Below are 18,261 nucleotides of genomic sequence, written 5' to 3' on the forward strand. Positions count from 1 at the left end.
AGGAAGTGCTTTAGTGCCTGTTTAAGTCTCCTATAGTTGAAATCAGTGGCTTACATCCTGAATAATATGCATGTGTAGCCCAAAGAAGCACATTTGCAGTGATCGTGTTTCTGTGTAGGGCGTAATTTTCACTAAAATCTCCTTTTGTCCCAGAGATGTTCAGTGGAAGCCCCAAATATGTCTCTGAGGGTCACACAGCCCTCAGAGACATATTTGTGGGTTGTACAGAGCACTTCCAGAGAAAGGGAAGACAGGCAAATATCCATCCTCAAACATGAGAGCCCACTCTGATGAAGCAGGAATGTAGCCACTGCATGTGTGCAATGTTAGTCAGGACCATACTGGCCAATATGACTTTAAAGTGTTTAACCTTGACTGGATCATGTTCCAGCCAAAGTTCACAGCTTATTTCCCCATTCCTAATGCCTCAGAAGAAGGAAATTAAATCTTGAGATTTTTAACATCTACAAAGGGTCTTCAACAAAATGAAGACAATATCAATATTTAGCAATAGCAATAGCACTTACATTTATATACCGCTCTATAGCTGGAAGCTCTCTAAGCGGTTTACAATGATTTAGCATATTGCCCCCCAACATTCTGGGTACTCATTTTACCGACCTCGGAAGGATGGAAGGCTGAGTCAACCTTGAGCCCCTGGTCAGGATTGAACTTGTAACCTTCTGGTTACAGGGCGGCAGTTTTACCACTGCACCACCAGGGGCTCTATATTTTGTCCTTCTGTCCTTCAAGAATGCTGTTACAGACAAATGGGCAGATAGATACACACAGATAGAGGTGATCAGACTGAAAAACTGTTGCGTTCATGTGGGAAATAAATTTGAAGATTGAAAATCTTATTGTATGTACCTTGCTTCTGTTGTGTGTTCTATTGTGCGTACCTTGCTATTTCTCAAAGCTAGAGACCATTGCTTTTGGTACTTCAACTGATGAAGATCTATACAGAGAGCTAATAGGTACTTCAGATCATCAGAAGAGATTACAGTGCTCAGACCCACAGTGCAACGCAGAGGTCTTTGCTTGTGTTTGATGATTGATAAATTAAAAGACATACAGCCTGATCCTCACTATCCAGTTAAACTGAAGTACTTGGAGTGCAGCCATTGCTCTGTTGACATCAATAGGATTAATCAGAAAAGAAATCCAAGTCAATCAAATGATTAACAGAACAGGTTGTATGGTTTCCATGATAGTCTCATCTTTTCTAGGAAATGCTGGTCATGTGCTCTCCTTTTAAGCATAGATGTTTAACTTGAATGAGTGCAAAGGTGCTTCTTAAATACAGGGCACATAAAATATGTAAATGAGAGAAGTAGGAAGTCTCGCCTTTGTGTTGTGCCAGTAGAAAATTATATAGCATATGAATACAGTACTCAAGCCATGGCGCTTGCTTTGGATTATTATCCACCCGGGACTAGATAATAATTTTGACATATTTTGCCATATTGGCCACAACCCAGAGGGCTGAAGTTGCACAAGTATCATTATTTCCTATGGAGCAATAGGAGAAGAAGACCTGTATGGATTTTCAGGCTTACACTGGTAGCTGCTCCTAGGAAAGGGAAGCTATATATTTTTCCACCTTACAATCTTTCTCAAGGATCTGATTGTATGTATAAAGCTGCCTGTGCATGCTCTTGCTCACTGACACTAACTAGAACTGATTTGAAAGAACCAGCCTCCTGGCTGGAAGGGACTGATGGGCCATGATCATCTCTCCCAACAGTGAGCACTTTGTTCGCCAGCTAGGTATTTTCTTTCTTTCCCTCACTTCAAGCAGGGGAGATTAAAAACACCCAGCAAACGAACAAAGCACTTACCACTGGAAGTGGGTGAGAGGCTTCACCTCACACTCCCAGCCAGTGAGCACTTTGTATGCTGGCTGGGTGTGGGAAGATGGTGAAGGGGTGACCTGGGGTTAGGGACATTTATCTCCCCTTGTCCAATGGTGGGTGTGCCCTGGTTCCAGTGACCTCTCCTTCCCTTTTGTGTCACCTGAAAAGTTGTCCTTGAAGGCCGTACAACCCTCAGGGACATATTTTCAGGTGGCACCAAAGGCTTCCTGGGGAAAGGGAGGTTGTTTAAATTTGTGCCTTCCCCCCGATTGCTGAACCAATATTGGAGCTAAGTTGGTTGAACTTTTCAGAGGCATCAGTGTTTCCCCTGTTACACTGGTGCCTATATTCAGCCACTGATTGTAATATCTAAAAGTAGTCTAGTTACTGGCTGATATATATATTTTAAGATAGCATATGGTATGTGTCTTTCTTCCAATCAAATGAGTTATTTTTTTCTCTTGCAGGTTATTACAATTGGTAAACATGTAAAAGGATACCACTATATCATTGCAAATTTGGTAAGTTAATAATAGCAGTAGTGCTGCTTGTGCAACAATTTGTTCTTAATATTGTTGCGGCTGTCCTTGCATCTGCAGCATCCGTAGCATGGAGTATTCCAGAGCCGAGTCACTGCATGTCCTGCTGGCCAATAGTTGATACTATATGACTAAGAGATTGGCTTTCTGCATTTTAAGGACCTGTTCCAGGAGTGGTGGGGAGAAGTCCCTGGATAATGCATCATTGTTTCCTTCCTGCTAAAACACCAATGCTTTCTATTTTGCCCACTCCCCAGTCCACTTCTATATCTTACATAATTCCTCTGGTCCATTCACTTTGGGCCAGTTCAAAAGATAAAGTATGTCTGCCAACTTCACAATCATTTGGAGGACAATTGGCATGCACACCTGCACCTACCTGCTGATAAATCATCCTACCACCACCTCATCATTTGGATGAAATACTATTTTAAACTTTAAAGTTTAAAAATAAAAACTGTATTTTATCCAATATTTGCAAGAGTTGCAGAATCCAATTCCAATTCTAACTCATTGTATCCTATCAGATTGGATCCAATATTTTCCATTGTTCACTGGCCTACAGGCTACAGATAGGAAATGTATTGTTGGACATGTGTTGAACACAATGTGTGAGTAACTGTACATGCAAACAGATTTGTATGTGCACACACTGTCTAAAGGTAAAGTGTGCTGTCAAGTCGATTTCAACTCCTGGTGCCCACAGAACCCTGTGGTTTTCTTTTGGTAGAATACAGGAGGGGTTTATCGTTGCCTCTTCAGTATGAGATGATGCCTTTCAGCATCTTCCTCTATCGCTGCTGCCCGATATAGGTGTTTCCCATAGTCTGGGAAACATACCAGCAGGGATTCAAACTGGCAACCTTCTGCTTGTTAGTCAAGCATTTCCCCTCTGTGCCATTTAAGGCGACTATATTCTGGAAGGGAAAATGGGCATAACCGTCATTCACCCTACCTGGTAGAGGTGGATGCTAAGGAAGATAATCAAGGAACTGCAATGATGTTTGTACTATAGTCATTTCTGGTGTAAAGAGAAAGAACCCCAGTGTGAAGGTCAAATGATATATTTACTTAGGATCAAATTAGGTGTGTAGCTAATTGCATCAATAAGAAGTGTGCTTAAAACCAGAAGTCCCTGTTAATTTACTAAAAGCTCCCAGTGGGGGCAGGGAGATTATGAATGGGACCGTGAAGAATAGGAGTGTGCACGGAACCGGTCCGGGGCCATGTAAGAGGCCTCCAGACCAGTTCGGAATTCGACCGGTGCGGCGGGGGGGGGGGGGACTGTGGCTTTAAGGGCGGGGGGGTAGTACTTACCCCTCCCGCCGCCTTTCCCCCTCTGGCGCTCAACTTATTAGCAAAGTTTTTGGGGCGGCAGAGTTCCTCCCTGCTGCCCCTGCCCCCATCAATGTCTTGAAGAAGGAGAAGTTGGCGCCACGCAATTGCCTGTCGCGGCACGCACACACCTGTTGCCGCCGCCATGCACGCGCTGCATACGTTACACGCAACATGTGACGTATGCAGCACGCACTGCAGCAGCAACGGGCGCATGCATGGCGCCAACTTCTCCTTCTTCAAGACAACTATGGGGGCAGGGGTGACAGGGAGGAACTCTGCCGCCCCAAAAACTTTGCTAATAAGTCGAGCGCCGGAGGGGGAAAGGAGGCGGGAGGGGTAAGTACTACCCCCCGCCCTTAAAGCCACACTCCCCCCCAGTGCCGGACCGCGCCTCCGTGGTGCTGTGCACACCCCTAGTAAAGAATGAGAGCTTAACCCTTCCCCACTTCACTTTTTTCACACTGAAAACAATCCCTGAAACTGCTATTTGCCCCCAGAGCAGAAAATTGCTGCTTTAGTGTTATATAGCTACTTTGTGAAGAGGAATTTCAGTTGGGAAACAGAATGATAGAAGTGGCCAAGCCTTCACCTCCCCACGCACTGCATTTGCAATGTGACTCCCCCCGCTCCCCACTGCCAGTTGCTTTTAGTCAATAAAGAAGCATTTCTGGTTTTAAGCACATCTTTTCTTGACTATTAACTACACATCTAGTTTGACTGTTGGGCTGTCTTAATAAGGTATGATAAATAATAGCCAACTGATGCATGTTTTGCATGTCTAGGGGTTTACAGATGGAGATTTATCAAAAATACAGTTTGGAGGAGCCAATGTATCAGGATTTCAGATAGTAGATTATGATGATCCCTTGGTATCAAAATTTATACAACGCTGGTCAACACTGGAAGAAAAAGAATATCCAGGGGCACACACTAGTACAATAAAGGTATGCTATTTTGCTTGTATGTTTGGAAAACCTTAAATTGAGGGAAGGATAAAGTAGTAATAATTTGAATGATAATCTTAATGGGTTATTATTTATTAATTAATTTATTTATTATTATTTATTCAATTTCTATACCGCCCTTCCAAAAATGGCTCAGGGTGGTTTACACAGAGAAATAACAAACAAATAAGATGGATCCCTGTCCCCAAAGGGCTCACAATCTAAAAAGAAACATGACACCAGCGACAGTCACTGGAGGTACTGTGCTGGGGGTAGATAGGGCCAGTTACTCTCCCCCTGGTAAATAAAGAGAATCACCATGTTAAAAGGTGCCTCTTTGCCAAGTTAGCAGGGGTTAGCAGCAAGAGCAACCAAGCGTCCTGTGGCACCACAAAGACGTAAGAACAGATGATGTCATGGGCCACCATATCACACTACAATATGTAGACATATGCTCTGACCATCTTGATTTGCCAGAGACGGCCCCTATTTACTGGCATCTGTCCCTGCTGAAACACTGTCCCTGTTTGTTGCTAGGTTACTTTTGGCGGAGATGTTGGGGATGCTTTTAAAAACTTCTTGTTACTCTGCATTCATATGCACTAGACTGCAGGGCTGCTCAACTTGGGCCCTCCTGCAGATGTTGGCCTACAATTCCCATAACCCCTGACTATTGGCCATTGTGGCTGGGGATTATGGGAGTTGTAGTCCAAAAACAGCTGTGGGGCCTAAGTTGAGCAGGCCTGCACTAGAGTATTTGAAGTGTCAATCCCTTCTTTCAGGCCTCGAGAAGTTAAATAGTCACGTCAGAGACGTGAGTTTGGGGTGGTATAGGAATTTGTTAAATAAGTAAGTAAATAAATTTAGGCATGGGGCTTAGAGGAACAGATTTATCTTGATTCCACTGCATGCGTGTGAAAATGCATATAGATGGGAACATAATGCCAGCATACTCCTTCCCTTCCATTCCCTTGCTTTGTTAACTGCCTATCAGAGAGTAAGCATTTCTGAATGTGTTTGAATTGCATCTATTCTATAAGAAGTATAACCAGATCTATTGTCAGTTCAAATATTCTTTGAAGTACAGCAAGTAGAGAAGAACAATGTATAAAGGGAGTGGGAACTGAGGCATTATCTTTGATGTGATACCAGGGATGTTATATATATAAAATAATATCCTGTGAACATATGAAGCTGCCTCATACTGAGTCCATCTAAGTCAGTGAAGCTATTCTCATGAGCAGCCTAACCTAGGCTAGGGCAGCCCAGCCTGGGTTAGGCTGCTCATGTGGAGCACCTGGATCAAGGCTGATCTCGGCGCTGCTGCTCCACCCAACCCTTTTCATCCCAGCTTTTAGCCAGATGTGCTAGTGCCAGGGTCACATGTATGCTTGGGCTGCATGCAGCCCAAGCATACACAGGTTTGGGTGCCTAGAGCACCCAGCTCCTGGGGGAATCCCACAATGCACTGCGCTCATCACTCAGTGCATTGTGGGATTCCTGGAGTCTGGGAAAATAAGTCCCAGCCTCCAGTGATCCACACTGCACAGAGCAGCATGGACCATGTGAGCATGTGGTGGCACGTCCTGGAGATGAAACAGCAGATCATCTTGGGGGGGAAGTTAGGTCCATGGCTTCCTCCCTGCCACTAGTATAGCCGTGTGTATGACTTCAGTATTATCTATACTAGGGGTTTCCAATTTGTGTTACTCCAGACTGTTGCTGAACTACAACTCCCATCATCCCCAGCCACAATAAATTGTAGTTGAAGATGATGGGAGCTGTACTTCATCAACATCTGTAGTACCACAAGTTGGGAACCCCTGATCTACACTGGGTGTAGTGGCTCTGCAGGGGTTGAGACTGGGATCTTTTACTACCCCCCACCCCTGGATATACCAGCAACTGAAATAAGGACTGTCTGCATGTCCTAATGTGAGGTGCCAGTAAGCTATCGTTTCTCCTCGTCCCATGAAATGTTGGTGGTATGCATAGAATAAGCCCTCTCTTCCTCAATTACTGTTGAGGTTGATAAGTGTACTCAGTGACTGACATCCTGCCTAACGAAGTACCAATGCAACAAGAAATGCACTGGTGCTTCAGGAGAGTTCCAGACTAACACTGCAGTGAGGAAAGTATGTAGGTGTGGGAATTTCAGCAGGCTCCCCTTCCCCCAGAAGTCCTCTATGTTACCCCAGAATTAGTCCCTGGGACATTTTTTTTTTTTTTGGTGGCAGAGTGCTTCCTGGGGAAGTGGAGTCATCGAAATTTATCCCCCCCCCCCCCGCCCGCTGCTGAGCCAGCGTGGAGTTGGGGGAGTTGAACTTTGCAGAAGAACTGGTGCTTCATGAGTTGGGATGTCAGCCAGTGTTTTCTCCTCCTTCTCTCCTCAGTCACCACTAAGTCCAAGTATTGCAACATATATCACCTCATGTGTATGTGCTTTTTAAAGGGCTCATGTTACTTGTACCTGTCACAGAATATTAGCTGTGACAAATGAACTGTGAACCCTAGTGGACTGCAGTATCTGCCCGAGTCAGCTGCAAAGTTTCCAGCAGTAAGTGCAAGACGCATGACAGCAAAAGCCAAATGTCTTCTTTTTGAGTGGTGTGACTGACAAGTACTTTACATAAATGTAGTTCTTTGAGATTTTGTGAGTCATTTACATGAGATCTGCAACTCAGTCTGCTTGTCACTGAATTTTTGTTTCAGTGCATTTAAATACAGTCAAACAGTAATTATGGAAAAGGCAGATGTTCAGAGTAGTTTACATTAATTTAAAAGTAATTTTGTTATAGAGTGCCTGTTTGCTTCTGTTTTCTGCTCTGTTTTGCTCTTAGGGTAACCTGAATGCAGTTTATTTAAGACAGAATTTAAAGTAGCATTAATTATGTCAGTGTGCTTGATTTTGGTGCCTATAAACAGAAGATGATGTTATGAACAATGGGTGGAACCAGAAAGGGTGGCAGGGTAGGTCAATTTCCTCTGTGGAAGACAAAAATAAATGTGATGTACTTGCTGCAGTAAAATGCTTTCTGAACTGTGTCATAAATGTTGGGATTATTTCTGGACTGAAATATTTTATTCCTAGCACTTTCTCCAAAGTTCAAAATGCTGAGAACATTCAGAGTGCAAGAGGGCAGAAGCAATACTTTTATGGGGGGGGGGGGGGTGCCCTGAAATCTGATTTTGGGGGATTGAGGGAGGTTTACAAGTGGCAGTGAATGGCAATCTTTATTTTTTGTATTGAAAATGCCTTTGTCTCTGCAGGAGGTGGCAGCAATAGTACTTCATGTGCTGCTTGACTCCCTAGTGGCTGCCAGTTGCCATTTTCTTTCCTGGAATGCCCTGGGAAGACACAATTCCTTGGTGCATTGCAGGAAAGAACATGGTGGACGGCAGCTATTAGTACCAAAATTTGGGGAAAGTGAAGTTGGAAACAAGTTACAGGCTTCCTCCCAAAGGAAAACATCAGAGAATTTTCAAGTGAAGCCAAAGGAGTTAGACAGTAAATGACAACTGGAATATCTCCGCACATCCTACTTTCTAAATGTATATACAGGATTTAAAGAGAAATCTTTGCAGAGACAATGAGACAAAATGATTTGCAATCTTCTTGGACATTTGGCAAGTGAAAGAAAAGAGCAATTTTAGGACAATTCTAAGGTCTTGTGCACTTTTTAATATGAATACTTTGTTCCTGTTCATTACTCAGTGTATACAGGGATGAAAATATTATGCTAATATACTAAGTTTTGTCTAAAGGTCACTGATGTGGCATCCTGGGGGTGGAAACCTACTGTTTTGTTATTAATACTAGCTAGGAGGATGCATCATAAACTGTTTTGCACTTGCCTCAAGACTGCAGTTATTTCAGACTGCATATGAATGATTACAGTAGCAGCAGGAGAAATTGCCTATCTCAGCGGTGTACTCTAGCATAATTTAGTTACTGACTAGTCTCTGAGCAAACACTACTAAATCATTGCAATGACAGATTAAATTTGGAGAATTTTGATCTAAACCCCATATATGATCAATGAATATATATGATCAGGAAAAAGAGCAGATAGATGGTGTCAGTAAATGCTTCTGAGCCCTTGTATCCAGTTGCATTATAGTGTCAGGTTTGATTGCTGGAGAGGATGGGGAACTGCTTGAAGGAGATAGTACACTCTGGTATGGGAGATCTTCTAAACTGGGAAGAATAGGAATCCGGGAAGAGTAGTAAGAACAAGTGCCCCAGCATCATTTTTCTGGGCACAATTCCAAGTATTAAAATAGGTTCTTCCCCTACCAACCATGAAAGCACTTCTCTATTTGACAACTGGAAAACTGATTGGTGTCCTTTAGCTTTTTAAATTATCTTTGTCTAAGATCCTGACCTCTGCTGATTTTATACCCTCCAATATTAATCAATGAAAATAGAATAAAGTGTGCCGTCAAGTCGGTGTCGACTCCTGGCACAAAGCCCTGTGGTTGTCTTTGGTAGAATACAGGAGGGGTTTACCATCGCCTGCACAGTATGAGATGATACCTTTCAGCATCTTCCTATATCACTGCTGCCCGATATAGGTGTTTCCCATAGTCTGGGAAACATACCAATGGTGATTTGATGTGGCAACCTCTGGCTTGCTAGTCAAGCCATTTCAATGAAAATAGGAACATATAATGTAGGAGGTGTGGCCAAGTAACCTGGGAGGTGTGGTGTATACAGTGTGTAGGGAACATGGTCAAGGCATGACATACAGTTCTTACTACCAGCATGCGACAAATGCAAAGTGCATGCAGAGCATTATTCCAGATTGCCAAAGCACAGGGGCGGAGCGACAACTGAGCAGACATGTTTGAAAAACAAAAGTCACTCACCACCAGGGGCCACTCCTGCTTCCACTCCCACCCGTCCCTGATTCCCACATTCCCCAGCCATCTTGCTGCCTCTGTGGTGGCCCTTAAAGCTCCAGGAGCTGCAGCAATTACTCCTAAGCTTTGCCTGGCCACTGGCATTATAAGGACATCATTGTCCGGTGCCTTTCACTGGGCCATGACATTTTTATAGTGAGCAGTGGCCAGGCAAAGCTTAGGAGCCATCACTGTGACTCCTGGAGCTTCAGGAGCTGACACTACTGTGGCAGCACGAGAGAAGTGAGCTGCCACAGAGATAGTCAATGAGCCCAGGGGCGCACCAAGGTAACTGGGGTGCCCAGACTGCCCATCCGTGAGGCCTGCTCCTGTGCAAGCTCCCCCAGACTTCCTTTGGGGGGGCCTGCCCTGCCAAAGCTCCATTTTTTTAAAAAAATCTCTAGCAGTTGAGATCGTTGCAAGCCCGGCCATTTGGAGGCTTGGACAGGGTCCCCAGGGTCCGAGGGTTAGTGCACCTCTGAGTGAGCCAGGGCCTGAGCCTGGGGTGGTGGGGGAGACAGTGGGCTGGTGATGGCAGCGGCCACATTTGGAACACAGCCACTGCAACGTCACTCTGAGACACTATGAAAGAAGATGAGACAAGTCCATACCCTTGTATGCATGTTGAAGACCTGAACCCTATTCATTTATTAACACAGGTTCTGGGGTCTGGAAGTTCTCTTCCTTTGTTTCCTAAACTCCATGTCCTAGAGTTTCCTGTACCAGCACTTTTCCTCTTTGTGCCGCTCCAGCTCTCTTTCTTTGTTCTAGAGGAGGGACTGTGCCAGCAGTAGCTCACAGTTCAGAACATTGCTTGTTCTGTTCTAAGACTTCTTCTGTCCTGACTGGCTCCATCAAGTCTCACAAGATCTGGACACACACACACCATATACACCCCATATCAGGAAAAAGATTTGCATTAAAAATCCTCAGTCATGATCTACAATTTATTGTCAATTTTTTCCTCATGATAGTGCCCAGGCCACCCCCACCCCCTGGATCTTACCTCCTAGGTAAAGAGCTCCCCCCCCCCGCCCGCAATTCTACAGCTGTGCGAGAGCATATCCAAACTTGCTGTTTATGTCATTTACAGACAGAACTTTCAAAGGAAGGTAGGTGTGTGTGTGTATCAATAAGATACAATAATTCTTTATTCAGTCACTGATCAAAAAGAAAAAAGAAAAGAAAAAAATGCGTCAAACATCAGAGCATAACACAATTTCCAACAGCTATAGTTTAGAGATGTTAAAGAGCTGTAGAAGATAGCATAGCTTGTCTAATCCTGTTAGCAATCAGAAGAAATCTGGCCATATTATATGTAATCTCAGTGTCTTGATCCAAAGAAAATAGCTAGTACAAGCTTGATCTGGACAGTCATAACAATTTCTTAAGTATGGCTCAATAAGAGCAACCCAAGAACAAGCGAGTGTGTGTGTGTGTGTGTGTGGCTTTGTTTCCTTTTCATCATAAATAGAAAAACTGTAGAACATAATGGTTAACATCCAGACTAAGTTACTCAATAGTAATTTAGGAGTTATTCTGAAGTATCACTTAAGTTCAGTAGGTCTTACAATGAGTAATTTAGTCAGGATGTCAGACACCTTTCTTTCTTCTTAATGGTTCAGCATCCATTGAAAACATAACATTCCATCTAGTATGATATCTGTCTTCGCATAAATATTTTTAAAACTAGGATAAAGAGACATGCAAATTGTATACATACAAACTGTTCCCATATTTATTACCAAATGATTCTGTAGCTTTCACAGTGCTATTTATTACTTTGAAAAAAGGGTAACTGTTTCCTATAAAAATAGAAATATACGAACTGATCAAGGCCAGGCAAAGTGATTCATTTGTTAGCAAGTGGGAGACCTTCAAGCTCCCAGGGATCTGTTCAGTTAGTTTATGCACAAAGTAGTTTGTATGAAGGCAGTAAAGTAGTCCAAAGAAGGGAAATTGACACTCATGCAAAAGTGCAGTTTTCTACATGACTCTATTTGATCATGCAAAGAATGGGAATGTTATCTCTAGAGACTGGAATTGTTCCTGAAGGGGGATGCAAAGACATGAGTAAGGAGAAGAGGAGTTATGGTTGCCATACTGGGGGTGGTGGTCCTCAGGAGCACTTAGAATCTGTACAAAGAGTCTGTGCCAGGAAGGGGTGCCAGAATGCCCTGGTTTGTGCACCTATGAGGTAGGGAGCTACAGCTGTGCTCCTCTTTTTGTTGGCTCCCTAGGCTGCTCCCAGCTGCAGCAATAAACACTGTTTGACTCCCGGACTCTCCTGTGGGCAAGCAAGTCCAGGCCATGTGCTTCTGTAGGGGCACAGGGGTGTAGAGGAATGTACCCAGGGAGCCCAGTTAAGGACCTCCTAACAGGGTCAAACAGTGCAACACTGCTTGAAATTTAGATGAGGACTAGAGAAATGCAGGATTTGTTCTGGGGTCTGGGACAAGACTGTGAAATAACCGTGCCACCGTTGTGTAATAACTGTGGAACCAAGTGATGCAATAAAAAGGGGATATCACCAAGGGCAGGAAAGAGCTTTCCTGGCCTTGTATTTCCTAATTTAGAGAGAAGTTCCTGACAGGTTTGCTGCCTTTGTGTTGCTCTTGGCTTCCAATAACGCTTGGAAGTAGATGCAATGGATGAATCCTGGTAGGAAGATGAGGAGCAGCACCAGCAAGGGGCGCAGAACAAAAGTGAGGCATGAGAAATTGGGAGGATGCCAGATGACCAAAAGGAGGCTTAGTGACACAACTCATCCATCTGCTGTGTTTTCTCAGCAGATACAGAGCCAACAGAGATCTCCGAGTGTGAAGCTGGAGGAGGGCCAGCAGTTGCAGTTTTTGTTTGTTTTTGTTTTAAAAGAAACAGAACCCTGTGAACCCTGACAGAGGGTTATCTGGGGAAAGTCTGCCTGGAAGAAGCCTCCTAGGAAGGGAATAGGAGTCCACATGAAAGGGACAAGTTGACCCAGTACGGACCAAACACCTGTGAAAAAGAGGGAAATATTGGTGTATTCTTGGCCCACAGTGACTAAGAAGGGGAATGACAGAGCTAAGGAGACTGGCAACTCTATTATCACTGTTGCCTTTTATATTCTCATAACAAAAGTTTTAGACTAAGTTTTGGACACTGTAATGATGAAAGTCCCAGCCAGGCCCAAGTGAAAACAGGAAATGGCACACAGGTTGTATTCTTTCCAGCAATAAGAATTAACAGGTAATTGCAGTACTTTCTGTTTTCTAAGCAAGAAGACAATTACCTGGCTAATTGCTTTGTTCCTCAGGAATGCTGAGGGAAATAATATAACAAGAATTTAATGGATCCATTAAATATATAGACCAGCTGAAGAATGGGTCTGTCTGTCTGGGGAAGGCTATTTTTATTATTGAAATTTAAATGATAGAAATTAATCTGACATCTCCAAAGGACTTCTTGGTATATGTATACACATGTATTCATAATCCTGATAAAAAATGGGAAAAGGATACTTGAAGGTTGATTTATAGCATAAGCCAGTGTAAAAAGAAAGTTCGCTTTTTTATGAAGATCAAGATGTCAGTATTCTGAAGGACAAACTCAAGAAAAACTTTCTGAAGACTTGGCCTACCAAAAATAACAACTTCAGTACAGCTTTCTCTTGGAAAAAGTCTTTAGGAACTTTAGAGTTATCTTGTTAAAGAAGGGTCTTTTATAATGAACCAAACTGAGTCACAGGTACTCAATAAGACACTCAGGTTTCACTTGAATTTTAGATTATTATAGTTTTATCTGGGTTACACCAGGGTTTGCCGTATTCATTGGAGAGAATTCCTGGACATACATCAAAAGTAGGGGTACAAATTTTAAACCCCTCCTTTTTTTGACCGGGTTTGTAAAGAGTGTTTGACAGTGGAACTTGGCAACTGTTCTGTGTATTTCCCCCTATAGTATTGTTTGCATAGGAAAAGATTTGGAGCTCATGTAGTTTCGGGAGCAGTATCTGGGGGAGGAGCTTCTGTAGACAGGGACGGTCCTTCCATGAGGTAGTGAGGCAGTTGCCTCAGGCAGCAGTTTAATGGGGCTCCAGGGAGCAGCAAAATGCCCTCCAGCTCCCTGCTTTTTAAAAAAGGAAGAGAAGGGGGGGAGGTGCTGCAAATGGGGAGGCGGCATTTGATGCCCTGCCTGAGGCACATAGAGAGCTTAGCCGCTCTCATCTTTCATGTTGAAATGAGATTCATAAAGGAGAGTTCTTGTTTTAAGGCCTGTTGCTCCTTGTATTTCTTCCTACTCCTCCACACAGGAGATGTTTCCTGTTGGCTGAGAAGGACCCTCACAAAACTCCAGGTGCTGCATCAGGCAATGAATGTTCTAGAAAGAAGTGGGACCCCCAAAATGCCACTAGGGAAAAGGGTGTTCTCTCTGTCCATACACTCAGCTAGATTCAGAGGCCCACTACCAGCCTCACTAACTAGAGATGATCCAGAATGGAGGGGAAAGGGTTTACTAAGCCATAGAGAGAGAGAGCCGCGCTAGCCAACCAACAGCACTGGTGCCAGAGAAAGAGTAAGAATATGGGGCTGTTAGACACTGACACTGCAGAGTAGAATATATGCATAAAATGAATGTGTGTTCATATTTTGTGTACAGGGGTGGAGGGGGGCTAGCAGCAGCCCAGGTTCTGCTGCTGCTGCCTTGGTCCCTGTAGCCCTACTCCCTGTGTCTGATGTCAGATGTAGGGAGCAGCTATCTATCTATCCTATCTATCTATCTATCTATCTATCTATCTATCTATCTATCTATCTATCTATCTATTTGGGTGGTATTTTAATTCCACCCCAAACTTACATCTCTGGGTGGCTTACAACAAAAGCCCCACCCCTGGATCTGGGGTGGTGTTAGGGTGGCCCCATTTGGGAGCTAAATCACACACCCAGCATCTGATGTCAGATGCGGGGTGTGTGTCTGGGGTGCCAGGTGTGGCCCCTGAGGGGTGGTGTCCTGGGTTCTTTGAACCCATGCGCTCCATGGTGGCTCCTCCCCTGTTTGTGTATATATGCAGATATTCACTGAATTTCTTCCAGTGTTGTTACTGAGGAAAAGAGGAACACAGAGATCTGTAGTTACTTTGTTTTCTTCACATCTCCATTGCTGACCACACATTTATTACTGATGAACCTGACTGATAATGATATGCTGGTTGGTATTCGCAGTGGCATTTGTGCAAGCCATTTTCCCCAGCCCTTTCTCCTCCCTGCAGCCCCATGAGCCCCACCCCACGTGCATATTTAAGGGTTGAGGAATTGGCAATGGCATGAGATAAGGTGTGCATGGCTGCAGGGGGGGGAGGGGAATTCTCAGAAACTGGAAGGACCTCTTTCCCTCATGTGAAGGTGCATCTGTCTGATTTATTGTAAATAAATCCCCAGCCAACCACATTGCATCTTGCATCATTGCCAAGGGTTCCTCAGCCCTCAGGTCTGGCTTTTTAGTGGGCTCTGGGGGCTGTGAGGGAGGAGGAGAAAGCATTGATGGATGCCACCCAATAAGGCTGTTCTCATGAGCAGCTTAACCCAGGCTAGGGCAGCCCAGCCTGGGTTAGGCTGCTCGTATGCAGCACCGGGATCCACATGGACCCTGGCACTGCCCGGCCGCCTCACCCCACTTTTAAGCCCGACCTTTGGTCAAGATTAAGGGTGCAAGTGTGCCATTAACCCCGGTGCCAGGATCGTGTGTTTGCTTGGGCTGCTTGCACCCTTAATCTTGACCACACAGATATGGGTGCCTAAAGTGCCCATCTTATGGGGTATCTGCTTGTTGTGCGGTGCATTGTGGGATATGTGGAGGCCGGAACACATCATCCTGGTGTCTGGAGAGCTGTGCTGCGTGCAGCAGCCTGGGTTGTGTGGGAATGCAGTCTGTGCTTCCCATCAATGTTGAGGAATCATCGGTGATGTCGGGGAGGGCAGAGAAGTTTAACGTAGCCTTCCCCCCTCCTACCCACCCTCCTGGTCACATGAATACTCTTAAGATGTGTTATGTTCATTGACACTAATTTTATGGATATATTCTCTAAGATGTGCTTAGAGTTGGCTTTTTAATTTTCAATACAGTATTAATAAAATATTTTTAAAACATTTATTTTTATTTTTATTTAAATTGCACCATACTGTGCTAATTCTCTACAATGGACTGAAATGTACCCTGTAAGGCAATAGTGTTTTCCTGTAAATTAATTCATGCTATTTCACCTACCTTGTTTCATAGGAAATTATATTATCCAGCCAAGAGACTTCCTTGAGCAACATTTCCTTGATCTAGCACAATAATAAAATTCTTCCACTTGCTTTTAATTTTATTGCACAGACTGTGGTGAAGCAGAAGCATTGTTCATGTTCTCGGTTGGATTTACTGTGGGCCATTTGTGTTACAACTAGATTTTTACAGTTAATCTCGCAACTACACTAAAGGTTGGGATCTCAATTTTGGCCATGAAGCACAGAATCCCATTCAAGTAGTAGGTATAGAAGCCTTTGGGGAAACTCCTGATAATTCTCTCTCAAGAGTCGAGATGTTGAATATATATGTTCTGGTATGATAAAACCTGTAAACAAAGCAGTTTTATTCCTTCATGTTTTTATGAAGCAGCTTATCAGAGTCTGCAAAGTGGCAAAAACATGTTTACTATTACAAGCTTTGAAATTAATAATATCAATTTTATGTTTTAAGATCTTAAGCAAGAGATTCCCTATCATTTATGAGGCACAGGCTATTGATGTCAGCAGGAGTGACTGTCCAGATAGAAACCATGAGCATGTATGGTGCTGGCTGCAGCATCCCTTGCTTCTGACTCCTGGTGCCTAAAGGTATGGGGAGGAATTCCTTTCCCCCACCTTTGATTGCCACACAATGGCTGCAGGAGTCTTGCCTAGCAAACCATCTCCCTGACTGCCACTATCCCCAGAACAAATGTTAAATCCTAATATGAAATATTGGCCAAGTTCAACAAAACATGGACCCTCTTTCCTTCTCAGCTCTAGTGCAGAGTTATGATGGAGGAATCCTGGTTTGTTAAACCACCGTTCCAAACTCATGAGCTTACAAACCAGGATATGAAACCAAACTCAAATTCTGGTTTCTAAACCATAGTTCCTGGTTCAGACCACACACAGAGGTATTCTTTATGAGCCAGGGTTATTCTGTATTCAAGGTGAGGAGGAAAGGGGAAAGGCGGGAAAGAGTGCACAGACTCAATTCTCCTTTGGCTCACACTCCAGAGCCAATAAACCATGATTTGACCTGGGCCATAGCATACCAATTAGATCTTGCAGTATTTGAATACAATGTGTGCATGGAATTTATTTTGAAATTGGTTGTTAATAAGTGGCTTCAGTCTTTGCGGAATGATGTTTATATGGAACTTTGGAAGTGATCTCCACAAATATTTTATTATTTGGAAGAGAAAGGTGCCAAAGAAAAAATTACACCAACAATGTATGCACGAAACAGAGGCAGAAAATCTGCTTTGCTCTGACTCGGCAGACAGCCAATGCTCTATTAAGTAATAGAGCTTAGAGCCAAAGTCTCATGTATTTTTGCCTCATAAAAATCCACTTGGTCAAAAGAGGTTCTTCTTAACTTCCATCTGCCAGATCATATTACTATGAATAAACTCAAAGTAAAAATACCTAGACAGTAACTGTTCTTCTCGGTGAAAGGAATAATTTTATTCAAAACAGAAGAGGTCTGTAGAAGAAAGAAAGGAAAGTCCATGCCATGTAGTGGTGTTAACAAATAATACAAGAAATCTCCACTGAAATAAATTCAGATTCTGCTATGGGAAAATAAAAGATGTGGATATTGTTTTAATAATTTTTCTCTTTAATATAAGCAATCATTTTGAAAGCACTGCTGAAGTCTCAACTCCGTCCTTTGCCTATGCTTAATTGATTATATTTAATCCTTTTCAGTACACATCAGCCCTGACCTATGATGCAGTTAAAGTGATGACTGAAGCTTTTCGTAACTTGCGTAAACAAAGGATTGAAATTTCCAGAAGAGGAAATGCTGGAGACTGCCTTGCAAATCCAGCAGTGCCCTGGTCTCATGGTGTAGAAATAGAAAGGGCATTAAAGCAGGTAGTCTTTCTGGAACCTCTGTTATAGAATTATTATATATATGTTGAAACCTCTGTGAATGTCAGAGAAGAATACATTTTTTAATTGAAGATCTTTCAACCTCTGTGTCTTGCAGCTCCAGGAGGAATTCTCAATAATAAATAAAAAGCCTACTATTTGTACAAATGTTCTCAGTACAACCCATTTATTCTATTGATATAAATATAGACTATGAAGTATTTTGTGGGTTTAACTCTTTCCATTCTTACTTCACATAGGTTCAGGTGGAAGGGCTAACAGGAAACATAAAGTTTGATCAGAATGGAAAGAGAATGAACTTTACAATAAATGTCATGGAGCTCAAAAGTACAGGTCCCCGGAAGGTAATTTTGATTCTGAATGTCATTAGTTGTTCCATGCTAAGTGATACACTCATATATTCCTTTGGACTTCTTTCAAACAAACAAACAAACAAACAAACAAACAAACAAACAAACAAACTTGCTCCTTTTTGGTAATGAACATAGGGCATAGTTTAAGGTAAGTGTACTCCCCAGTATTGTTATATTATTTTAAT

General features: G+C 43.1%; 1 protein-coding gene across 8 annotated transcripts in view; it reads left to right on the forward strand.

Annotated features, from left to right (window-relative positions):
- The window catches only part of GRIA2 (glutamate ionotropic receptor AMPA type subunit 2), a 114,582-nt gene that overhangs the window by 68,931 nt on the left and 27,390 nt on the right, over nucleotides 1-18,261 (forward strand). For all 8 annotated transcript variants that reach the window (XR_008308853.1, XM_053257192.1, XM_053257186.1 and 5 more), the window contains exons 5-8: nucleotides 2,324-2,377; nucleotides 4,516-4,677; nucleotides 17,538-17,705; nucleotides 17,963-18,067. Coding sequence is in view for 7 of the 8 variants with exons in the window: in XM_053257192.1 (XP_053113167.1) it covers nucleotides 2,324-2,377; nucleotides 4,516-4,677; nucleotides 17,538-17,705; nucleotides 17,963-18,067 (489 nt within the window). In the remaining variant the exon portion in view is untranslated. The remainder of the gene's footprint in view (nucleotides 1-2,323; nucleotides 2,378-4,515; nucleotides 4,678-17,537; nucleotides 17,706-17,962; nucleotides 18,068-18,261) is intronic.

Source organism: Hemicordylus capensis, chromosome 5 (assembly GCF_027244095.1).
Source record: "Hemicordylus capensis ecotype Gifberg chromosome 5, rHemCap1.1.pri, whole genome shotgun sequence".
Taxonomy (NCBI): domain Eukaryota; kingdom Metazoa; phylum Chordata; class Lepidosauria; order Squamata; family Cordylidae; genus Hemicordylus; species Hemicordylus capensis.